Below are 27148 nucleotides of genomic sequence, written 5' to 3'. Positions count from 1 at the left end.
AGTACTTTTTACTGAGGCACTAAATTATTTATGGTTTTGAGTCAATTTTTACTTGCTGAATTAGTTATTTTCCTTTTAGACATGACATATCAAATGTAAAAGGGAAATTTAAAATCAGGGTTAGAAATTGAGTACAAGGTAGAATGTTATGAAATTATTTTTTTACACTTTTTAAACAAAAGAGCACCTAAGAAATAATGCCCTCAGAAACATGAAACCAATGATTTGTCCATAATATGTGTATATTAGGCTTGTATGTTTTTACTCATCAGCTCCTCACAGAATAATATGTTATCTTTCTGGTATGTTTTATTTGTGAAGTTATAAGTAACCAATAAGTGAAATAAAATTTTTAGGGAGAAGTTTAAAATATTAGTTCCATGCAGCCAATTTCTACTTCAATCCAGGTAATAATATTATTATAATCAGAAAAGTTACTATAGTTACTATCTAATTTAAAGTAAGATTAATGTTTCAGAACCCCATATGATCACTTAAAACTCATAGTCTTTAAAAAAAGAAAAAGAAGAAATCAAGACAAAATGACTTATCTCACTATTCATTGGATTACCATCATCTCAGTGCTTATAGTCTTTGACTTTTATCATTTTTAAAACATTTATTGGAGGCAGGATCAAGGTGATGGAGGAATAAGTGTGGTGCTCACCTTTGCCTACAAACACAACCAAAAAACCCATCTACATGTAGAATGACTTACACAGAACATCTACTGAATGCTGTCAGAAGACCATAAATCTCCAAAAAGGGCAGGAAACCCTCCATATAACTGGGAAGAACAAAAAGGAAAAAAAAAAGAGAGAAAGGAATCAGGACGAGGCTAGCACTCCTGAGAGGGAGCTGTGAAAGAGGAAAAGAACCCACACCCTGGGAAGCCACCCGACAAGGTGATCAGCTGAGACAGAGGGACCTCAAAGCCTCAGAAAAAAGTGCAGCAGCTGGACTGAGAAGGGCAAAGCAGAGAGAGCCACACAGACCATCGGTACCACCTCTTGGGACACCATAGCCTGAGATGCTTAGAAGGGGGTTGGGCACTGAGACTCAGGCTCCAGAGGTCACTTCCAGGAAGAGGACTAGCGAAGACTGTATGGAGACAGCCTGAGGGACTAGGGAGCAGTGTGCCAAGGGCTGGGGAATGGAGCACCCCAGATGAGGGAACCCAGGAGGAGGACTGGTCCTGCAGGAGATGGCTCCACTGGTGAGGAGGGCAAGAGGAGGAGCAGCCCACTGCCATAGGAATATCTTTCTCTGCACACACACAGACTCTTAGAGGGTGGTGCTATGGGCAGTGAGGTCCCTCTTGTGACGGACCCCTCATACCATGGGTTAAGTGTGATGGGGTGCCTCTTGCATGGTCTACAGGCAGCAGGGGCAAACCACCACAGTTATCTCAGACTCCAGAGGTGGGCATGGCCTGCCACCACTAAAGGTCCATTTTTTATATATGTGTTTGAGCCTATATGACTCTCAGGCTAAAGCAAGCAGATACCCTCTCAGAGGAGGGTACTGCAACCAAGTACCATCTGTTGTGGCTCTCACTTCCGCTGCCACTGTCAAATGCTCCGGGTGCTGCCTATACATGCCTGAGGGTCACTGCCACTTCTCAGGACCCTGCAACTAGGAGCAGCCTGTGCCACCTTCCCATGGGTCCTTGCCACTGTCAAAGGTCCAGCAACCAGGCACTAGCTACTAGCCACGCCCATCTCCCTGAGAGCACGTTTAACACCCTATCAAGGAGATAACAGCCTGCACACACTGAGGAAAGAGACAGCAAGCATCCAGATCAAAAGCAGCTCTCATGCCAAAAATAAATATGCCCTCACAAAATACCCAGGGGTGCTCTCGCATATAAATAGCCCTCCAAAGCTACAGTAGTTGGTGTCCCTAAGCTCACAGAATAAGAAAAATATAAGCAAAATGAAGAGGCTCAGGAAACATTCTCAGTTAAAAGAACAGGCGAACTCCCCTGAAGAAGCAAACAGTGAAACAGACGTCTGAAATCTAACAGATACCAAGTTCAAAAAGGAGATAGTGAAAATACTGAATTAAGAGCAAATGTGAAGGAATTAAGAGTGAATATGAACAGTAGTGCAGATTACTTTAAAAAGGAACTAGAAAATACCAGAAGGAGCCAAGGAAAGTTAGAAAATTCATTTGCAGAGATGCAAGCTAAGTTAAAGGCACTGAAGAACAGAACGAATAATTCAGAGGAACAAATAAGTGACTCAAGATAGAATAATGGAAATCAAAAAAACAAAAAAACAAAATGGGACAGCAGACAAAACCAAATGAAAAACATGAAAGTAACATAAGAGATTTATGGGAAAATATAAAGCAGGCTGATATATGCATAATAGGGATTCCAGAAACAGAAGAAAAAGAAAAGGGATTGAAAATATATTTGAAGAAATCATGCCTGAAAACTTTCCAGGTTTAAAGAAACAGATATCAAGATACAGGAAGCACTGAGTTTAACCCAAACAAGTTGAACCAAATAGACTTACACCAAGACATATTATAATAAAAATGGCAAAAGTTAGAGGAATCTCCAGGCAACAAGAGAAAAACGAAGAGTTAATTATAAGGGAGCCCCCATAAGGTTTCCAGCTGATTTCTCTGCAGAAACAGAACAGGCCAGAAGAGAGTGGCAAAATATATTCAGATTTCTAAAAGGGAAAAACTTGCAGTCTAGAATACTCTACCCAGCAAGAATATAATTTAAAATAGAAGGAGAATTTCTCCAACAAACAAAAACTGAAAGAGTACAGCAATACTAAACCCATTCTAAAAGAAATACTGAAAGGGCTTCTCTAAATGAAAAAGAAGCAAGAAGAAATAGGATGGAGGAAATTGTAGTTGGAAAGTAATCACTTAAATAAGCCAGTATACAGATCTAAAATGAAAAAAAAAAAAAAAAGCATACTGCAGAAGCAGCAATAAACACAGGGTATAAACAGCAAAAGGAGAAACATGAAGATGTTAAAAAAAAAGGACAACAAAATCATAAAATGTGGGGAAGGAAAGTAAGAAAATGTAGACTTTTTTTTCATATGTGTGTGTGTGTGTGTGGTGTGTGTGTGTGTGTGTTTGAGCCTATATGGCTCTCAGGCTAAAGCAAGTAGATATGGGAAGTGGTTAACATACTTGAAAAACAGGGCAACCACAAATCAATACCAAACAATATATTCACAAAAACTAAAAAGAAGAGGACATAAGCATAAAATGAAAGGAAATAATCCAACCAAGAGAAGAGAAAGGAACAAGGGAGAAACATAGAATCAACTGGAAAACAGTGTTTAAAATGGCAGTACATATTTATCAATAATTACCTGTAATGTCAATGGACTGAAAGTTTCAATCAAAAGACATAGAGTGGCAGAATGGATTAAAAAAAAAAAATTCAGTATGCTGCCTACAAGAGACTCACCTGAGGGTAGAGAACACATGTAAGTTGAAAATGACTGGATGGAAAAAGGAATTTTATGTGAATGGAAAAGATAGGAAAGCAGGAGTTACAATACTCCTATCAGACAAAATAGACTTTAAAACAAAGGCCATAAAGAAAGACAAAGAAGGACACTATTTAATGACACAAGGATCAATTCAAGAAGAGGATATTACACTCAACAATATATATGTCCCTAATATAAGAGCACCCAAATACATACAACAAATATTAACAGACATGAAAGGAGAAATTGATGGGAATACAATAGAATTCCCATCCATAGACGGATCCTCTAGACAGAAAACGAAAAGGTAACAGAGATCCTAAATGACACAATAGAAAAGTTAGACTTAATTAACATTTTAAGGACGTTACAGCCAAAAGAAATCGGAATATATATTCTTTTAAAGTGCACATGGAACATTCTCAAGGATTGACCACATACTGGGGCACAAAACTAACCTCAACAAATTTAAGAGTATAGAAATTATTTCAGTTATCACTTCTGAGCACAATGGCATGAAACTAGAAATCAACAGCAGGAAAAGAAATGAGAAAAAACTGACTACATGGAGACTAAACAACATGCTACTAAAAAACCAGCGGGCCAACAAGGAAATCAAAAGGGAAATTAAAAAATACCTCGAGACAAATAATGAAAACACAACCATTCAAAATCTCTGGGTGCCACAAAAACAGTGCTTAGAGTGAAGTTCATGGCAGTACAGACCTTCCTCAAAAAAGAGGAAAAATCTCAAATCAACAACTTAACATACCACCTAAATGAATTAGAAAAAGAAGAACAAAACCTAAAGTCAGCAGAAGGTAGGAAATCATAAAGATCAGAGAGGAAATCAATAAAATAGAGATTGAATGGAGTTCCTGTCATGGCACAGTGGTTGGCGAACCTGACTAGCATCCATGAGGTCGTGGGTTTGATTCCTAGCCTTGCTCAGTGGGTTATGGATCCAGCGTTGCCGTGAGCTGTGGTGTAGGTTGCAGACACCACTTGGATCCCGTGTTGCTGTGGCTGTGGCATAGGCCGGCGGCTACAGCTCCAGTTGGACCCTAGCCTGGGAACCTCCATATGCCATGGGTACGGCCCTAAAAAAATAAATAAAATAGAGATTCAAAAAACAATAGAAAAAAAATCAATAAAACCAAGAGCTGGTTCTTTGAAAGGGTAAACAAAATTGACAACCCTCTGGCCAGACTCACCAAGAAGAGGAGAGCAAGAACTCAAACAGTATAAGAAATGAAAAAGGAGAAATCTCAACAGATACTGCAGAAATTAAAAAAAGAGAGAGTACTGTGAACAAGCATATGCCAGCAAATTTGACAACCTAGAAGAAATGGACAACTTTCTAGAGACCTATAGCCTGCCAAAACTGAATCAAGAAGAAATAGATCAACTGAACAGACTGATCACTAGAGATGAAACTGAATATGTATTAAAAACAGTCCCTAAAAATGAAAAGTCCAAGACCAGATGGCTTCACAGGCAAAGTCTACCAAACATACAGAGAAGAACTTCTAGCCACCCTTCTTAAACTATTCCAAAAGACTGAAGAAGGAACACTCTCAAAGACATTCTATAAAGCCACCTTACCCTGATACCAAAGTGAGACAAAGGTAGCACCAAAAAATAAAATCATAGGCCAATATCTTTGATGAATATAGACCCAAAAATTCTTAACAAAACTTTAGCCAACCATGCCCAACAACTTATAAAAAAGATCATACACCACTTCAAGTGAGATTCATTCCAAGTTCACAAGGATGGTTCGAGATACACAAATCAATCGACGTTATACACCACATTAACAAAAGAAAAGTCAAAAATCACATGATCATCTCAATAGATGCAGAAAAAGCATTTGACAAAATCCAACATCTGTTCATGATAAAAACTCTTACCAAAGTGGGTATAGAGGGAACATACCTTAACATAATAAAAGCCATTTATGACAAACCCACAGCCAATATAATGCTCAACAGAGAAAAGCTGAAAGCCTTCTTGCTCAAATCTGGAACAAGACAAGAATGCCCACTCTCGCCACTTTTATTCAACATTGTACTGAAAGTCCTAAACACAGCAATCAGACAAACAAAAGAAATAAAAGTATCCAAATTGGAAGAGAAGAGGTAAAATTGTCACTCTATGCAGATGACATGACACTACATACAGAAAACCCTAAGGACTCCACACAAGAACTACTTAAACTGATCAATGAATTCAGCAAAGTAGCCCGTACAAGATTAACATTCAGATATTGGTTGCATTTCTGTATACTAACAATGAAATATTAGAAAAGGAATATAAAAATACAATAACTTTTAAAATCAAACCCCAAAAATTAAATACCTAGGAATAAACCTGACCAAGGAGGTGAGAGACTTATATGCTGAGAACTATAAAATGTTAATCAAGGAAAAGGAAATTCAAGAGGATTCAAAGAAATGGAAAGATATCCCATGCTCCTGAATTGGAAGAATTAATATCATTAAAATGGCCATGCTCCTCAAAGCCATCTACAGATTCAATGCAATCCCTATCAAATTACCCATGACATTTTTCACAGAACTAGAACAAACAATCCAAAAATTTACATGGAACCATAAAAGATCCAGAATTGCCAAAGCAATCCGGAGGAACACAAACCAAGCAGAAGACATAACTCTCCCAGACTTCATACAATTTACAAAGATGCAGTCATCAAGACAGTGTGGTACTGGTATCAAAACAGACATACAGACCAATAGAACAGAATAGAGAACCGAAAAATAAACCCGGACACCTATGGTCAATAAATCTTTGACAAAGGAGGCAAGAATGTAAAATGGGAAAAAGAGTTTCTTCAGCAAGTGGTGCTGGGAAAACTGAACAGCTGCGAGTTAATCAATGAAACTAGACCACACCCTCACACCATGCACAAAAATAAACTCAAAATGGCATAAAGACTTAAACATAGGACAAGACACCATGAAACTCATAGAACAGAATATAGGCAAAACATTCTCTGACATCAGCTATACAAATGTTTTCTTATGTACGTCACGCAAAGCAATAGAAATAAAAACAAAAATAAACCAGTGGGACCTAATCAAACTTACAGGCTTTTGCACAGCAAAGGAAGCCATAAATAAGAAGACCACCTACTGAATGGGAGAAAATAGTTTCAAAGTATGCAACCGACAAGGGCTGAATCTCCAAAATAGACAAACAACTCATACAACTCAACAGAAAAAAAAAAAATATCCAATTGAAAAATGGGCCAAAGACCTGAATAGACATTTCTCCAAAAAAGACATACAGATGGCCAATAGGCACATGAAAAAGTACTAAACATCACTAATTATTAGAGAAATGCAAATCCAAACTACAATGAAATTCCAGTTCACACTATTCAGAATGGCCGTCATTAGTAAGTCTGCAAATGCTGGAGTGAGTGTGGAGAAAGGGAACCCTCCTACACTGTTGATGGGAATGTCAATTGATGCAACCACTTTGGAAAACAGTATGGCAGTACCATAGAAAACAAAATATAGAACTACCATGTGATCCAGCAATCCCACTCCTGGGTGCATATCCGGACAAAACTTTCATTGAAAGAGATACATGCACCCTTGTGTTCATTGCAGCACTAGTCACAATAGCCAAGACATGGAAGCAACTTAAATGGTCCATCGACAGATGAATGGATTAAGAATAAGTGGTACATATACATGATGAAATACCACTCTGCCATTAAAAAAGAACAAAATAATGCCATTCACAGCAACATGGATGCAACTACAGACTCTCATACTAAGTGAAGTAAGTCAGAAAGAAAGATACCGAATGATATCATTTATATCTGGGATATAATATATGACACAAATGAACCTGTCTACAGAACAGAAACAAATTATGGACTTGGAGGACAGACTAGTTGCCAAGGAGTAGAAGGAGGGAGTGGGATGGAGCGGGAGTTTGGGGTTAGTAGATGCAAACCATTATATTTGGAGTTGACAAGCAATGAGATCCTGCTGTATAGCACAGGAAATTATACCTAGTGACTTATGATGGAACATGATGGAGGATAATGTTAGAAAAAGAATATATATATATACATATATGTACATATATGTATATATGAATGGGATACTTTGCTGTACAGAAGAAATTTACAGGACATTGTAAATCAACTGTAATGAAAAAAAATTTTTAAAAACATGTATTAAATACCAGATAATATTGGATCACATGCCAGACTTTGCCAGTAAGCTGGATAGAAGTTTTCTTACAAAATATTGACAATTTGTTGGTTAGTTCTAACCTCAGATCCCATGCAGGAGGTTGTCAGAGCTATATGAGCGCACATGAATTTTGCGTGCGATTTCAGAGGCTTCTTGGATACAACATTATCTCCCTTTTCCAGAGCCTACCACAGAGTTCATGACCCTCAGGTTAAAAAACCCTGATTAAATTTTGCTTTAGTTCTCCAAGACTTAATAAACAAACTGTGGTTGTTAACTTTTCTGGATCACATGCTTTGCTTCTACTAGAACCGGGTATCATCACTATAATGTCAGTGGTTTTATGCTTTTTCTTGGGGTTAGGGATTCGTAAGAAAGGCTTTAATTTTAGCTTCTTTGAGTTATTATTTGGAGTTGATAGAGTCATCCTTGTAATGGTGAAATTGGCCACTGCAACAAGTGTCATTCCAAGAACTATGGTATGATTTTATTCATGGTATAGTTCCTGCATAACGTTTTCTGAGAAAATATAAGTATCCAGTATTTCTTAAAGGAGACAAGAGACTCTAAAATTATTTGTCTCTGGTACAGTCTAGTAAAAAGAAAGATTGCAGCTAAGAGTGGTAATTGTGTGTGACTCCAAATCCCAGTAAGAGACTTTTATATCGCCTATATTTAGTGTGTTTGGTGTGCTTAGAAAGAGGTTCTTAGAAAGCCTTTCATGTAGTATTATATTCCGGCCAGAATGGAAGTCACATCATTTAAGGAATATGATGTAGTGTTGAAATATCTAAGTATTAGCTATGTTTACTTATTTATTAGTTGTCACAACTTTTTTTAGTTTAAGGTGTTTATTCACACTAATAAATGGGCAATTTATGGATGAAATTCTTAGTGATTGACAATTTGAACCTTTTCCTAGCTGTATATACAAAGGCTATACAAGGAGAGAGATGATTTTTAAAAGTGGTTTAAGTTTTAAAATGTATTGTTTCTTACACACTGTTGTATGCCTTAATAGAATTTAATCTGCAACTAAATCTAATTCAAAATGTGAGTTCTAAAATGTTTTCTTATTTGTATGTTATTTTAAAAGCACCTTTAAATTGTTTTGACTTTTTAAAAAATGAGTCTGCATAGTATCTGTCTCATTTTACTTTGGACCAAAGCAGAATATATAATGTGCTTATGTATAATTTTGCATTTGTTTCCAAAGAATGACTAGACTTGTAGTTAGATATAGCAGTGTGTTGTTGTACATCATTTATGAGAAGTATTTTGTGTCAGAATAATGGAATATTTATAAGAAAATCCAGTGTGGATCTTTTAAAGTCACTGATTTTGCAAAACAGCAACAATAGAAACAGATCACAAGAATAACTTTATACTGCATTCTTTCAGGGAGGAAAAAGCAATGGCAAACAAACAGAAATGGTTTACTCTGCTCTTTTATTTCTTTTGTCATGTTACAGCATTAAAGCTAGGTCCTGAATCATTCAAGTTTGATGGTGCAGTAGAGGCTGTGGCAGTCCGGCAAGCTGAAAAGTATTACATCCTCCGTCCAGAAGTAATTGAAACCTATTGGTACCTATGGCGATTCACTCACGATCCAAGATATAGGGAGTGGGGCTGGGAAGCAGCACTGGTAAATAAGCCACTATTTCGTTTTGTGTGCAAGAGTGTTAAATTAAGCCTCCTGGAGTGCCATGTGTCCTCATCCATGTCACCACATATTTATTAACTGTAGGGTTACTTTCATTTATTTGATGGAAAAAACTCAGTTTAAGTTTCTTAAGCAGTAGATGTAACCCTACTAGTTAGAAGAATCCAGTTTAGTTCTCTTTAGAACTGTTTTCTATTTTCCTACTAGTATTCACTCATTATTTTTACTGAATAACTATAAGGAGTCATTTAATGGAGTCATTTAAATGAGATTATAAAATTTCTATACTTGCCTATTAATGCTTAACCTCTGGGATAAAAATAAAGTCATTGTAAAACTGCCCAGATGCACAGCCTGGGTAGATTACCCCCCATTCCTTTCAGCTTGTATTCAGAGTAATTCCTTAGTGGTTCACCAGAAGAAGGACTAGTGAATTGTTAAAATTTTTTTAGATTGAAAGACAAAAAAATACCCAAGTATCTTCTAATCTCTTTGTGTGTGTCTATATACTTGAAATGAGGCGTTTGTAATGGTTAGTAAGTAAAGGAAACAAATGGTTTGCTCCTAAAAATGCCAGCCTTTCAGAGAACCTCATGGTAATCAGTTCCTGGGAGGAAGAAAATCATTTGAGTTTTCACGGTAGCATAGCTGACCCTTGGGAGAGAGGGGGTATTGTATTCTCTGAAATATGCTAATTATGATAAATAGTACTACCTATGATGGATATTCGTATTCAAATTGTTTAACTAAAACTTGCAGTCTAGATAGAATGAGGACATTCTAGGTGAATAAGTAGTGTTTGTAAATTGCTCAGACTGGAATGTGCAGGGTGTATTTTAGGGCAAGATGTGGACCAATTTATATAAAAAGAAGGTTTCACAGGAGTAACCAGAGGAGAGAAATTTGGAACCACTAGGTAGCAGGCCTTATATGCCAGATCAAGGCATGAATACATTACTCAGTGTTTCAGGAATAACATACACACCACACACACGCACGCACACACACACACACACACACACACACACACACACACGCTCACACTTTTCTCACTTACTACGCAAGTGTTTCTTATGTACTAGGTGGAGATAGAAAGTCCTTTGCCTATCAGAAGTTCTAGTTCTTCACTATTTCCTACCCACCAAAGCTCCCTAACTTTAAGAAGCCATTGTAAGGCTAATAAAGGTTTTTCAGAGGGGAAGGAACTACTGAAGGCTTTTTGGTGGGGAGTAATAGAACAAAAGGATCTGATTGTAATCTGCAAATTGGTGGGTTTGGGAGGCCACTGCAATAATCTGGGAATAATATAATAAAAGGCGAGGACATTTGCATGGAGTTTAACCGTAAGAGAATATTAATGGAAGCAAGGTGGATGCAAATATAGAACAGGAATAGATGCAGAATTTATTGATGCTGTTTTTCTCTTACTACCTTGGTCTAAAATTGGGAGCGGAACTGCTAGTGAAACTATTCAGGAGAGCCTCACTGAAGTTGAGAGATGAAATGTGGTGCAGTGGTTTGGGAACAGGAAACACACACACTTTGGTTGGATAGCAGGGGCTTACTAATGCTTATGTGAATCAAGCAGTGTTTCATATGGGGAAATAAGTAAAGTAATCCACTGGAATGTCCCCTGATATTTAATGCTGCTTATTTAGAGGGATACGGGAGGTGTATCTGAATCATGTGGGTTGGGAGGTAGGAGTAGGGGCAGAAACACATCTCATTGAGAAACACTACAGGATAATTTATTCTTTTTCCTAAGGTTTGTTTGTTTGTTTTTAAATAAATATTCCCAAGGCTCAGCACACAGACTCCAAACTGGCCAGTCCAGCAACCCCTCTGGTTGATTTTGTTCTCTCTCTCTCTCTCTTTTTTTTTTTTTTTTTTTTTTTTTGGCTACCCTGCAGCATATAGAGCTCTCGGGCCAGGGATCAGATCTGAGCCATAGTTGCTACCTATGCTACTGCTGCAGCAATGCTGTATCTTTCCCTTAACCTTCTGTGCAAGCCAGGGATCGAACCTGATCCCAGCACTGCAGAGGCACCACCAATCCCACTGTGCCACAGCAGGACCTCCATTGTGCACCTTCTTAAACTATGGCCTTCTTCTTATTTATTAAAAAGAGGTTTGACAAGCCCAAACTTTAACCCATATCTGTCCATTTTTAATTACAGAGTCAGCATTTCACTTCTATATCCTATATGATGGACACACACAAATTATAAAGAACAAGAACTGAAGTAATTATACTTTAAATTCAAGTTTCAAAAGTACAACTTGATGAGAAGGGGGCATGATGCAGAGACCAAAAAAAAAAAAAAAGGACTCACATCTTAAACAGAATTTGCTTTTCTTGCCCACCATTGGCTCCACTCTTGGGTTTAAGGAAAGAAAAGACAGGACAAGCTGAGGCAGAATAGTGGTATCTCATGTCTTCTGAAGCTTAAAGATTAGCCATACCTCCCCGCTCTTTCACTGTGTCCTTAAACTGCTGTGATAGTTCTGGGTGCTGAAGACATGCAGTCATTGTGAAGAATATGTTATTAAAAAACACATTCAAAATATGTTTAAGATATTTGGATAGAGAAAGTACCAAACCCTTTGGTAAGGAGATTTTTAAAAGCCATCTACAGTCAAAATGGAACTGTATAAAAGTGAACAGTTTGATTAAGTAAATACCTTTAGTGTTAATTAGCTTTTCTTTAGAAAGAAGGAAAACCAGGAGAGTAAGAAAAGTAGCAAGGCTAGGAACAACAGGCCATAATAGTAATGACGAGTTAAATAACCATACTTCCTTCATAATATCTCTAGTTAGGTGGAGTAGAAAAAGAAAATTTCCACATATGCTTTCAGCTCTTTATGAATTGTTTACTTCTGGATAAGCAGGATGTTTGCCTAGTGAATTAAAAAGAGTTTATAGATTCCATTTGATTTACTGTATTTTATTCAGACATGTTCAAAGATGCAAAAAGAGATATAAATTAAAAACATGAGCTCCTGTTTGGGCAGCAGAGCATAGGAGTTAGTCATGACGGGGAGCAGATTACTCTTTGCCTCTGTTTTCCCATCCGAAAAGTAGAGCTAACAAGAGAGCCCTTGCAAATTTGTTGGAAATTTAAATGCTAGTACATGTAAAACTCTTAGAAGAGCTTTCAGCACATGGTAAATACTTAATGATGGTTAGCTCTCAATATTGTCATCATTATTGTAGTAGGTGTGTAGGTGGGCACTGCCATTTGGTACCACCTGTAATGTTTAACTCAGGATTATGATCGTACAAAGTCTGGCATATAGTATGTTTGCAGTAAATATTATCTCATTGCTATTGCTATGGAGAGCTCCTAAGTAATGCACTTTTAGTGTGTTTCAGATTGTTATTTATCCTTGAAAGTGATAAAATTGCACTTAAAAATTTTAATTCAAACCGACTTCTCTCTTGATTTGTCAGAATCAGTAAGATTTATTGTGCCAGATAGGTCTCTAACTCAATGTGAATAGCCTAAATTTGACTCCTAAGTTAGGAAAATACAAGATGTCTTAAAAAGATTAAAGAGTTGTAGAAATTCCGCTGGAAACAGGACACCTCAGTTACTTTTTCCAGTGTGAAGCTATTTCCATTTGATAATAAATCTTCTTCTGAAACTGTTAAATTCTCATGGAGAGCTCTGTGAACTTTGGACTGTGGTTTTTTCATAAGTGCTTCAAAACGTGAAATTCTATGGCATTGATGCTTTTGTTTCATCTTTTTCATAGGCTATCGAAAAGTATTGCCGAGTCAGCAGTGGATTTTCTGGGGTGAAGGATGTATATTCCTCTACTCCTACACATGATGATGTACAGCAGAGCTTCTTTCTTGCAGAAACATTAAAGTAAGTAGATGCCTTTAACAATCTTTGTTTCATTATGGGCTGGTTTTGCTGTGTGGTCACTGCATGATGAATTGTGACTATGATGTTACACTAAATTTTATTACAAATGTCTTGTATGTAATGAGTCTTAAAGTTTTAGCTGCATCTCATGAAGGATGACTTAGGCTGAGGCAGATATTTTGTCAAATAAGTGTACCTTTATTTGGTCCTTAGTGCTAGTACGTGCTAGAGGACTTCTTAAAACACAGATAACTGGGCCATATGTGCAGTTTCTGATTCAGTAGGTCTAGGGTGGAACTAAGAATGTACATTTCTGACAAACTCCCAGATGATGCTGATGATGTTGGTCCTGGGACCGCACCTCAGCTCCCCGCTGTAGCTGATGAAATCTGTTAGGAATAATCATGGAATTTTGCTGGTGCTAAAGGGTGTATGACCATAGCTATAAACTTTCCTGGAAGAAGGTGAAGACTTCAAGTATGTCCACTTCCCTAAAGACCTGCAAAGTAAGGTCCTTGATACCGTCTCTTAAATTTCATATTTCTTTTTTCTGTCAGTCTCTGCTGGAATGCCTCATAAACTGTCACTTTATTTGTTCAAAAAATGTTTCCAGACATCACTCAGGGTATTTGGAGATACAGCAGTAGGTAAAAAGGACAAAAATTTTTACTCTCCTGGACTCTACATTTAGCACACTCCTAGCTTACATTCTGGTGTATGATAATTTAGATTTACATGCTTCAGAAGTTCCCTGGTAGTGCAGTGGGTTAAGGATCCAGGGTTGTCAGTGCTGTGGCTCAGGTTGTTGCTGTGGCGCAGGTTTGATCCTTGGCCCCAGAACGTCCACATGCCATGGGTGTGGCCAGAAAATAAATAAATAAATGTACATGTCTTAAACTAAGTTTCTTATCCTAAATGGCTGTCTTATTCCAGTTTTTCTGTAATTATCCCTGATTAATAGGATGCTAGTCAAATTTCTTTCTACTAAGCCATGATGGGAACTCCAAGATAATTATTTTCTCTCCTATGTTGTTATGACTTGCTTTTCTGAAATGTATTACATTTACCTTTATTTTTTTTAAATTTTATTTTGTTAATTTAACATTCTGTTCTAATTTATTGAAATTTTTTTAACTCTTGGGTTTTTCATTTAATGTATCAGCTATTTTAGCTTTGTGTCACTCACAGATTTAATAGGTAAGCCTTTTCTGCATATATCCAAGTTAATCAAACTTTAAAGACCTCTAACCAGTTCACATTTATATATCTTTTCTCAACTCTTTCCCTTAATTGTTATCAAGGATATATGGATCTAGTCACAAACACTGGAAGTGAGTGTATGTTATTTGATGTGGGTGGTGAAATCTTTGGAAAATAACCTGCTGGGAGGTGTTAAGAGCACATTAATTTTGCTTCAGTAGTCCTACTTTAGAACTTAGCCCGCAGGTATATCTCCCCAAGTGAGAAAGGTGGTTGGAAAAGGTTGCTCCTTACCTTCACATTGTTTATATTCTTTGCTCTTACACTGAATAATTAAGATAAAGTGCTACACGTATCTCTTTAGTCACCTCTCCTACTATACCACTTTCCCCCTGCATTTATTTGATCTGTACCTGCCTATTATGTATTTTTACTTAGGTGCTTTTACTCCTGCTTTTCTTTCTGCATGGAATTTATCACTCCTTTTTTTAAAAATTATTATTCCTAATGAAATCCTTTTACTTTTTCAAGACGTAGCTCAAATGTCACTTTCTCTATGAGTCTAGGACAGAATCAGTCCGTCCTTAGGTATACTTAAAATACTTCCCCTGTTCTCATAGTATACATGAATTATTAATATCCTTACTGTTGGGAGTTCTTGTTGTGGCACAGCACAAATGAATCCAACTAGGAACCATGAGGTTGTGGGTTCAGTCCCTGGCCCTGCTCAGTGGGTTAAGGATCCGGCATTGCCGTGAACTGTGATGCAGGTCACAGAAGTGGCTTGGATCCCGCATTTCTTTGGCTGTGGTGTAGGCAGGCAGCTGTAACTCCGATTAGACCCCTAGCCTGGGAACCTCCATATGTCGTGGGTGTGGCCCTAAAGAGCAAAATAAAAAAAAAAAAAAATATCCTCAGTGTTTAGCTTAATGTTTGGGATAGAATATACATACACTCAACAAATGTTTGTTGTACTGTACAGAATTAACAACATAGTACTTGTCATGTTAAAATTAGTCGTATAAATATCTATCTCATGCCTTGTGTAGCTCCTCAAAAATCAAGGCTAATGGGTTGTTTTTAATATAAATTTTTAAAATATAAAATAGTATGTGGATATAGCAAAATGAATTAAGTAGTATGGCAAAGAAAAAAGTGAAAAACAAAAGTTTCTCTGTATCCTACATTTAGTTTCACTTCCCAAAGGTAACTACAGTTGATCCTTGATCCACATGTATATGTATTGTTTTTAATAAATACATTGGAAAAGTTTTGAAATGTGTGACATTTGAAAAAACTTGAGGATGGAACCATGTGGCCTAGAAATAATGAAAAAAAAATAAGGAGGAATTCAGGTACATCATAAATTCATAAAATATATGTACATATTAGTCTGTTTTATCATTTACTATCAGAAAAGATACACAAATCTGTTATTAAAAGTTAAAATTTCTCAAAACCTAACACATACTGTACATGGCACCATTCACAGTGGAAAGCAATGTCAACAAATGTCAAGATGCAGTATTAAATTGTAACTGCATAGAATTAACTGTAATACATCTGTGCTACTATAGTAATTTTGTTACCACCTCCTGAGCTCAAGTGATAGGAGTACCCACTTAAAATGCCGAATGATGCTAATCATCTCCATGTGAGCAGTTGTCTCTCTAGTAAATTGTGATCTCTTGTATTTCCTAGGTATTTTTCACCATATTTGGTGCAATACTGTGAACCTTGAGTAGTGGGACCCATACATAGCACCGCTAGTGATGCTGCACATGCTCTTTAGAAGCAGAGGAAAGTTATAACATTACAAGAAAAAGTTAAATTGTTTGATATGTACTGTAGATTGTGGTCTGTAGCTGGGGTTTCTCAGTATTGCATGATAAGTGAATCTAGTGTGAGGATGATTGTAAAAAACATAAAAATTAGAACTTCATTAAGTCATTACTGCAGGTACACCAGCGACACCACAGAAACCTTGCATTTTTTTTGCAAAACACCTTTTTATTTGGGTGCAGGATTGCTATAAGAAAGGCATTCCTATGGTCCCTAATATGATTTGAGAAAAAGCAAAGTAGTTATATAACAACTTAAAGCAAAAGGAAGGTGAAGGATCTAAAGCTGGAGGATTTAAAGCCAGTAAAGGATGGTTTGATAACTTTAGGAAGATTTGGCTTTAAAAAAGAAAATCAAGATAAATCAACAGGAGAAGCAGCTTCTGCTGACTAAGAGGCAGCATCGAGTTCCCAGATGCTGTTAAGAAAATCTTTGAGGAAAAGGAATGTCTGCCTAAACAGGCTTTTTGTTTATTTGCTTTTTAGAGCCACACCTGCAGCATATGGAGGTTCCCAGGCTAGGGGTCTAATCAGAGCTGCAGCTGCCTGCTTACGCCACAGCCACAGTAAAGCCAGATCTGAGCTATGTCTGCATCCTACACTGCAGCTCATAGCAACACTGGATCCTTAACCTCCTGAGTGAGGCCAGGAATCGAACCCACATCTTCATGGATACTAGTTGGGTTTATTACCACTGAGACACAGTGGGAACTCCTAAACAGGTTTTTAATGCAGGTGAAAGTGCCCTGTTCTTGGGGGAAACAAAAGCCACAGAGGACATTTATTAGAAGGAAGAGACATAAGTACCAGAATTTCAAGCAATAAGGTATAAGCTAACTCTACTGTTTTGTGTACATGCAGTTGGACTTATAAGAACTGCCCTTATGGAGTTCCCATCATGGCTCAGTGGTTGGCGAATCTGACTAGGAACCATGAGGTTGCGGGTTTGATCCCTGGCCTTGCTCAGTGGGTTGAGGATCTGGCATTGCCATGAGCTGTGGTGTAGGTCGCAGACGCTGCTTGAATCTGGTGTTGCTGTGGCTGTAATATAGGCCAGTAGCTACAGTTCCGATTGGACCCCTACCCTGGGAACCTCCATATGCCGCAGAAGCGGCCCTAAAAAAGGAAAAAAATAAATTAATTAATTTAAAAAAAAAAGAACTGCCCTTATAACTGAATCACTTTGTTGTACAGCAGAGTATCACATTTTAAATCAACTATACTTCAGTAAAACTTAAAAAAAAAAAAAAAAACTATCCTTATCTATCCTTATCTGTTAAGCTGCTAATCTTTGATCCTTGAAGGGAAAGGATAAATACCAACAGCACATCTTTTGGTTGTATATTAAGAAGACCTGGAGGATGGCCCTTTTTCTGGATTGGTTCCATCCTTGCTTTGTCCCTGAAGTCAGGAAGTACCTTGCCAGTAAGGGACTGCCTTTTAAAGTTCTTTTGTTATTGGACAACACCTCTGACCACCTAGAATCCTGGAGTTAAACACCAAAGACGGCAAAGTGTCCTACTTGCCTCCAAACACATCTCTGATTCAGCCTCTAAGGACCACTGATTACACTCGGTACTCTATGTAATGCATGTCAGTGCTGTGGAAGTGAACTCCCAATAGATTGTCATGACAGTCAGATTACACCATTGAAAGTGCCATCATTGTTAAAGAAAAAGCTATGAAAGCCATCAAGCCTGAAACCAGTAAATTCTTGACAGAGAAAACTGGGTCCAGATGTTGCACATGACTTCACATGATTTACAGCAGAGCCAGTCAAGGAAATCATAAACCAGACTGTGGGTGTAGCAAAGAAAAAGGGAGGGAGGAAGGGTATGGTTATGGATCTTGGAGAAATTCAAGAGCTATTAGACACCACATCAGAGGAGTTAACAGAAGACAAGTACTTCCCAACCAGTAGCAGATGATGAGGAAGAAGACAGAAAAAGCTGTTCCAGAAACAAACTGACCTTAGACAGTGTGGTGGGAGGGTTCCACTTATTCAGGTCTGCTTTTGACTTCTTTTATGACATGGACCTTCTATGATACAAGCACTGAAACGAAAGCAAACAGTGGAAGAAGGATTAGTACCACATAGAAACATTTTTAGAGCTATGAAAAGGCAAAAAGTCAGAATGTATGATGTATTTGCACATAGCTGTACTGAGTGTGCTTGCCTCCCCGTCCACCTCCCCTACCTCTGAGACAGCAAGACTACCCGCCCCCTCCTCAGCCTACTCAGCACAAAGGCTGGATCTCTGATGATCCACATCCACCTGATGAATAGATCATTGTTCTGTACAGTTAATAAACTTAACCTGTTGTGCATGTGTGTGTCTTCATGTGGAAATCTAATAACTATATGGGAAGAGCATACAGAATGAGATGTTTTTATATTATCATCATTTCAGTATTTATTCCTATGTAGGCACAAGATGAGTAATATTTACTATAAAATGAATACTGCATTAGTTTCCTTAACATTTTATAATTTGGCTTTCAAATTACGTTACTGTGCAGTATGCATACCCCCATCTCTCTCTCATAATTTGAGAAACTGGGTACCAGCCTGTCATCACAGGTGGTAGTTTTTGAAAATATGTGGCAGTGTTTACAATTCTGTGTTACTATGACTATAACAGTATGCCATAAAAATTTTCTAATCATTTATTCAGGTATAGCCTAGGCTACTGTGAAGCAATCATATCAGTTATACTAGGCTACCATAAAACAATCATATTGCTGCTTCTGTGTTATCAGTGCATGAACCTGCAAATAAATATGAATCTCTTTCACATTGTCTTTCATTTTTTTACTTGTAGTGTTAGTAATATATATAACATCTACAGTGTTTGATGCTGTTACTGACAGACTATTAGAATCCACATATAGCGGTCATAGAATAGTTGTCTTTCTCTGACTTATCTCACTTTAGTGTAGTGCACTCAAAGTCCATGTATGTTGTTGCAAATGTCAGGATTTCCTTCTTTCTCATAGCTGAATAGTATGCCATTGTGTGTGTATATGCACCACATCTTTATCCTTTCATCTGTTGATGAACGCTGGAGTTGTTTGCATATTTTAGCGACTGTGAAATTTGGCTAATACTGCAACAAACGTGGGAGTGCAGGTATCTATCTCTTTGATACCCTATTTTCATTTGTTTTGGATATATACCCAAAAGTGGCGCTGCTGGATTGTATGATTGTTCCGTTTTTAATTTTTTTTAATGTTTTATTCTTTGCTGCAGTATAGTTGATTTACATTGTTTTGTTAATGTCTGCTATAGAGCAGAGTGGCTCAGTTATTATACACACACACATTCCTTTTTTTTCATATTCTTTTCCATTATGGTTTATCATAGGATATTGAATGTAGTTCCCTGTGCTATATAGTAGGACCTTGTTGTTTATCCATTCTACATGTAATAGTTTGCATTGGCTAACCCCAAACTCCCACTCCATCCCTTCCCCCTTGGCAACTGCAAATGTTCTCTATGTCTGTGAGCCTATTTCTGTTTCATGAATAAGTTCATTTGTGCCATATTTTAGATTCCACATATAAGTAACATGTGATATTTGTCTTTCTCTTTCTGACTTACTTCACTTAGTATGATAATCTCTAATTGCGTCCATGTTGCTGGGATTATTTTGTTCTTTTTATGGCTGAGTAATATTCCATTGTATATATGTACCACACCTTTATCTATTCATCTGTTGATGGACATTTAGATTGTTTCCATGTCTTGTCTATTGTAAATAGTGCTACTATGAACATAAGGGTACATGTATCTTTTCTAATTATAATTTTGTCTGGATATATGCCCAAGAGTGGGTTTGCTGGATCACATGACAACTCAGTTTTTAGTTTTTACTGTTTTCCATAGTGGCTGCACCAATTTATTGTCCCATCATCAGTGTAGGTGGGTTACCTCTTCTCCACATCCTTTCTAGCATTTGTTGTTTGTAGGCTTTTTAATGATGGCCCTTCTGACTGGTGTGAGATGGTACCTCATTGTAGTTTTGATTTGCATTTCTCTAATACTTAGTGATGTGGAACATCTTTTCAAGTGCCTATTGGCCATTTGAATGTCTTCTTTGGAGACATACCTGTTTTGGTCTCATGCCCATTTTTCAGTTGGGCTTTTTTTGTTGTTATTGAGTTGTATGAGCTATTTTTATATTTTGCAAATTAAGCCCTTGTTGGCTACATTGTTTGCAAATATTTTCTTCAGTTCTGCAGGTTGTCTTTTCATTTTGTTTATGGTTTTCTTTGCTGTGCAAAAAAGCTTGTAATTTTGATTAGATACCACTTGTTTTTACTTTTGTCACCTTGGGAAATTGACCTAAGAAAACATTTGTATGATTTATGTCAAAGAATGTTTTCCCTGTATTCTCTTCTAGGAGTTTTATGGTGTCCTATTTTATGCTTAAGTCTTAAACCATTTTGAGTTTATTTTTGTGTATGGTATAAGGGTGTGTTCTAGCTTGATTTATTGACATGCAGCTGTCCAGTTTTGCCAGCACCACTTGCTGAAGAGACTTTTTCTCCAGTTTCATGTTCCTGCCTCCTTTGTTGAAGATTGGTTGACCAAGAGTATGTGGGTTTCTATTCCACGGATCCATCTGTCTGTTTTTTTGCCAGTACCACACCATTTTGATTACTGTAGCTTTGCAGTATTGTCTGAAGTCTGAGAAGGTTATGCCTCCTCTTTGTTCTTTTTCCTCACAATTTCTTTGGCAATTCTGGGTTTTTCATGGTTCCATATAAATTTTAGGATTATTTGTTCTAGTTCCGTGAACAGTGTCATGGGTTATTTGATAGGGATCACATTAAATCTATAGATTACTTTGAGTAGTATGGCCATTTTAATGCTATTAATTTTCCAATCCAAGAGCATGGGATATCTTTCCATTTCTTTGAATAATCTTCCTTTATTAATGTTTCCTCCATACTGTTTTCCTAGTGGCTTTACCAAGATACATTCCCATCAAGAGTACACAAGTGTTTCTTTTTTCTCCATATTTCACCAACATCTATTATCTCTTGTCTTTTTGATAATGGTCATTCTGATGGTGTAAGATGATATTTCATTATGGTTTTGATTTGCGTTTCCCCAATGATTGTTGATGTTGAGCATCGTTGCATGTATCAGCTGTTGGCCATTTCTACATCTTTTTTGGAAAATGTGCAGTTCTTCTGTCCATTTTTTACTTTGATTGTTTTGTTTTTAGCTATTGAGTCATATTAGTTCTTTACATATTTAGGTTATTAACACCTGTCAGATAGACAATTTTCAGTTATTTATTCCCACTCTGTAGGATTGTTTCCTTTGCTCTGCAGATGCTTTTTAGTTTGATATAGTTCTGCTTACTTATTTTTTTCCTATGTTGTTTCTGCTTTTTGTGTCATATCCAAAAAATTGTTACCAAGACCCGCATCAAGGAGCTCTTTCTCTCCGTGTTTTTTTCCTAGAAACTTTACAATTTCAGTCTTAAGTAGTAGTTTGTAATTGATGATTTCTAACTATTTTTAAGCATCCCTAATTATCCTATATAAAATTTTAATTGCCCCCATTCCCTTTTTCCCTTACTTAAGTTTCCTCCATAGCACCTATCTTCTAACATCTTGTTTAATTCCCTTTGGTTCCCCAACTTAGAATATAAAGTTCACAAGGAGTATATTTTAGTTATTGTTGTACCTCTAGCATCTAGTGGGGCCACACATACTTGTTTCAGTTAAATATTTATGGAATGAAGGATTAAATCATTGGATTCTAAGAGAGAGATCTGAAAAAACAGCAATTTTATATATAAGATCTTTAAAAAGTGGGAGTGGGAAGGAGAAGAGAATAATAGACCTATTTTGTTTCCTGCTTCAGGCTCAGGGCTTAGAATCAGAATTAGGTTAGTGCTAGAATATAGCTAATAATGAATGGGCCAAAGAATTGATAAAGTAAGAAGAAAGAGCCCAAGGCAAGATGTCAAAACAGGGAAATTAGGGCAGTTAACCTGTTTTCAGTAAGGAGGCAAAGATTCAGATGCCCACATGGAGGAGAAAAGCAGAAACAGTACAAACTAACTAGTGTTAGCAGTTTAAAAAGTTAGTAAACCTAGGGTAGTGGTTCTTAAATTTAAGCATGCATCAGAATCACCTGGAAAGCTTCTTAAAACACAGATGACTGGGTTCTAGTGCCAAAGTTCCTGAGTAGGTCTGGAGTGAGGTCTGAGAATTTGCATTTGCAGCAAGTTCCTAGGTGAGGCTGATACTGCTAGTCTGGAGATCACACTTTGAGAACTACTGACACCTGTGACTCAGTAAACCATTTATGGAAGCAATTAGGGATCAAGAAATAGCTAGTGTATCATGCAGTCAGGTGGGCAAATCTTTGCTTGACTGCTGTATTTATGTAGTCCAGTCTCCTCAAATGGTGTACTGAAGAACCAGAACTGGGGTCTCCACAGTGTTTTTAACTCCTCTTAACCACAGTATCAATGCAATCCAAATACACAAACACACAGAGAGAATTTCACTTGCACTCTTGATAAGCAGTTTTTCAGTTTCCAAACTCTGTACTTTGATATATCCTTGCCAGTTTTCTTTTGCTACAGTAGAGGGAGCTACAACTCAAATTGTGCTCATGTAGCAATAACACTTAAGATTATTTTCCTTTTCTGTCAGCCTTTTTTCTTAGCTTTAAAAATTGGCTTTATTGAAGCATTCTAAGTATACATTTCATTGTGTTTTGGCAAATATATAAGCCTGGGTAAGTACCACCGCAGGTAATGTGGAACATCTCCATTCTAGCCTTGCTGTGAGTTTCACCCCAACCCTGAGTAGATAGCTGCTTTCTGTCACTATAGGTTGCCTGATGGTGCATTATGCACTTATTTTTGTCTGGCATTATTTTCGTCATAGTATTTCTTAGATCAGTCAGTGTTATTGCATGTATCAGTAGTTCATGCCTTTCTCTCAGTAAATATACTGTTATATGACTGTATCACTTTTTTAAAATTCATTCACTTTTTGTTGGTCCATTAGTCATAAATTTTTGAAAGGCATCTAGAAAAAAAGCAAGTATGTTTTTGGTCCATTAGTCATAAACTTTTGAAAGACATCTAGAAAAAAAGGAATTATGTTTGTTGACCATTTGACTTCACATATACGTCTTGCTCTTAACTTTTTCTGTCTAGAAACTTTTTAATTCTTCCTTAAAACTAACGTCATCTGATTTGCTATTGTCAAATAATTATTATCAAATAATGTGCTAGTAAATAAAATTCTAAGTGTTTTTAATCTTGGTGCCGCTTAAAGCAGAGATGGTAAAGATAGAACTGTAGGAGCTAAAATTTGTGGCAACAGTCTTCCTATCAAAACTCAAGTAAATATTGTTATATAATGTTTATTGTTCTAAGTTTGTTCTGGTTTTAAAAAAAATTCCAGTGACACTTCTATTTCTCCCTTTGAAAACAATTTTACTAAGCATGTTTTTCTTGATATTTAGCTAGGTTGGCTAATTAGCTGCTTTTTCTAGGAGAATATTTTAATGTTATAAATAGCTAGTTATACGTAGTATAATAGATTTGTGATGAAGGAATATACCAAAATGTTAATTTTAGCATCTAGAAGGTGAGTATATGTGGGTTTCACTGTAACATTCTTTCAAGGTTTCTATAGGTTTGAAAGTTTTATAGTAAAATATTGAGGTAGGGGGAAAGAGGAAAAAAGCTAGTAAATTGTTATTCAGATATTATTGCTGATGTTATCATATCCTGTAGTAGTTCTGGTTCTTCTTTTTATAGCTATTGTTATTTTTCTCTGCTGTAAAGTTATTCTCAGTATAAGCAAATGTGCAGTTAGCCAGCTATCACAGTATTAAAGCTAATTCCCTAGTGAACAAGGTTTTGAAGTAGGTTCAAAGACAGTTCTGATAATGGTTTTGTCAACAAAGCTTTGAGTAGTATGATTCAGTTTGTCATCGAAAGTATCTAAGTAATACATTTGTGAGAAAGGAAGAATCAGTGAGATAGATCATTGGAGTAAGGATTCTTAGGTAAAAAAATAGTTAAAGAGGGAAGACTGAAAAACAAAGCCCCTATCATTCCCTTCCATTTATTCTTTATTTTTTATCTTTTATCTTGTCCATAACTGTATCCTAAAGTAACTTTCTACCGTGAGAGGACTATTTTTCCAACTGGATGAGAAAAGTAGCATTAAATCTCCTGTTCTCTGCTATTCTCTGCTCACTTCCCCCTGAAGGCTAGTTTACAAACTAAGTCAAGTCAGTAGTATTCCTTAAATAGCTACTCTCTTTTCAGAATTGTGCTCTTTGAGAATTAAAGCATATGAAACATACTTTACTCATGAGCTTGAGGTCTAGTTAAGAAATCTCTTACTTCTGGACATGGGCAAACTCAATAAAAGTATATATAGTCAAGTGCTAAATAGAATATAAATATTTTGGAAATTCAGAGAAAAGAACTTTGATGTGAACTAACTCTAGTTATGAGTAAAATACTGAAATGATGCTAAATGATACACAAGATGTTAACAGATGATATAAGGCAGAAAGTCATTTCATGAAAAGAGGGCTCCAGCTTGAGATAATAAATGCTAGCTTTCATTAAAAAGACACTAAGAAAACTAGCCTGACTAAAAAACATTACTAAAAAACATCACTAAAAGTAATGGAAGGTAGGATTCTAGAATCGAAATCAGGGAAGCAGCAGTATGGATGAACATTGAGGACATCATGTGAAGTGAAATAAGTCATCACAAAAGAACAATACTGTTACAGTTCACTTACATGAAGTATCCACAGTCAAATGCAAAGGAAAAGAAAGTAGACAGGGGTTACCAGGGCCTGGGGGAGGGGGAAAAAGGAAGTTGTTTAAAGGGTATAGAGTTTCAGTTTTGCAAGACGAAAACATTTTGTGAATATACTTAACACTGCTGAATTTAAAAATGGTTAAGGTGGTAAATTTTATGTTACGTCTTTTTTACTACAATAAAAAATTAGAAAAGCAATGGTGTTCTACAAAGGAAATCATAAGATTTAAAATGCCAAAACATCTATACTTTAACTCCAACCCCTATAGCTTACCCTGGAATGTCATGAAAGGAAAACAAATACAACTGAGAGGAAACTAGAGCTCCAAGAGGAGAAAAGTAACTTGTTATTTTAAATGATTATAAGGAGCCAAAGAAATTACATATCAAGGTACTACTATAAATGTAATTTTTGTAATCATTATTAATATTCTTTCATGAATAATGGAGAGAAACACAGCAGAATAGATACATAATTTAAAGAAGGGAAAAGTTGGATTAAGAAAAATGAAAGTAGATCAATGTAATGTCCATTTTCACAAAATTCCAAAAAAGCATGGTATAAAGTCTTTAGAAAAAATTAGTAATCATGAAGAGCCAGAAAGGGTTCCTAAAACAAGTTCTTGCTGGACAAACTCTAGTGGTCTTTTTGAACTGGTTAATAAGGTTAATAATAGAGGGTAAGGGATTCCATGAACATGGTTATGTGGTGTTCACCAAATCATTTGACAGAATATTTAAAAATGGAAGAATAGGATTGTTGCTTCTTTAATATGGAATAATGGAGGTCAGATTTACCCTTCCCCTTGAAACAAACAGGTAAATTATATGTAAAACAATGGGTTTCAAAACACTGGACAAGAGACAATGAAGGATTGTAATCTCTGAGAAAAGGGACCCAAGATGGGTGGACCTTGTGTAGGCCCCAGCTTGCTGTCTTGATGGAGTTTCCAGTCCACTGCACAGCAAGGGAGGCCTGAGGCAGAGTGCAGCCAGCTCTTTGAGGAGCTTGAACTGTGAGTCCAAGGAAACTAAGAGACTAGTGTCCACAGAAAGTACCAGGGAGGAGAGAGCTGCACATAGAGAACCCAGGAGAACCCCCTGGAGCATTCAACAGAATGAAGAAACTACCTGAGTTGAGGGAAAGAATCATCTCTGAGGGAAGAAAGGAAACAGTCTGTGGTGATCATACAGGGCCAGGGACAGTGCCTGGTTTCGATAACATGACTGGAAAAGCTCCTGATTCATGGGCCACCAAGTAGAGGACTCAGGAAAGTCCTATATCAGTAGTGGCGTGGCAGGGGGGTGGTAATCTATAGCTTTGGATCTACATAGCAAATCATAGTAACAAGATCTGTGAACTGTGTAACAACTGCATGTGGCTTAAAATACGTGAAATTGAGATCTTTGAAAGAGAAGGCAGAGGGATGAATGAAAAAAAAAAAATTGGCTATAATCTTGTCAAACTCGATGTAAACACTATATCCACTGATTCAAGAAGCTGAACAAGCTTCAAGGACAAGATATATGAAGAATACTTCAGCCAAGGCACATGTAATCCAATTGCTCAAAAATAATGATAAAGGAAAAAAGTCTTAAAAGCAACCAGAGGAAAAAGACAAGTTAGGTAAAAAGGAACAAGCAAATGCAAGAATGACAGCAGAGACCTCATTGGAAACAAAACTAATATGATAGCTATAAAATAGCTAAAGATATTAGCAAATCATACCTAACAACATATTAAATCAGTAACACATCATGACCCAAGTCGGCTTATTCCAGGTATGGAGACTTGATTTAACATTTTAAAATCAGTGAAATGTAAATGAAAAACCCTATGATCACCTCAATAGACAGAAAAATCATTTGACAAAATTCAGCATCCATTCCTGATAAAACTCTTAGCAAACAAAAAGCAGAAAGGGTTGCTTTTAACTGGATAAAGAGTATATAAAGAACCTATAGCTAACCTCATACTATAGGTTCCTTGGTTCCTCCTAAGATCTGGAATAAGACAAGGATGTCTGTTCTCTTCTTT

At 36.7% G+C, this 27148-nt stretch overlaps 1 protein-coding gene across 1 annotated transcript in view; it reads left to right on the top strand.

Annotated features, from left to right (window-relative positions):
* MAN1A2 (mannosidase alpha class 1A member 2) overlaps positions 1–27148 on the top strand; it is a 162204-nt gene that overhangs the window by 123205 nt on the left and 11851 nt on the right. Inside the window, exons 11-12 of the mRNA XM_001927622.7 lie at positions 9178–9350; positions 13125–13240. Coding sequence (XP_001927657.4) covers positions 9178–9350; positions 13125–13240 — 289 coding nt within the window. The remainder of the gene's footprint in view (positions 1–9177; positions 9351–13124; positions 13241–27148) is intronic.

The sequence above is a fragment of the Sus scrofa genome, chromosome 4 (genome assembly GCF_000003025.6).
Source record: "Sus scrofa isolate TJ Tabasco breed Duroc chromosome 4, Sscrofa11.1, whole genome shotgun sequence".
NCBI lineage: Eukaryota > Metazoa > Chordata > Mammalia > Artiodactyla > Suidae > Sus > Sus scrofa.
Note: the sequence above shows the minus strand (reverse complement) of the source record. Positions and strands in the feature narration are given on the sequence as shown.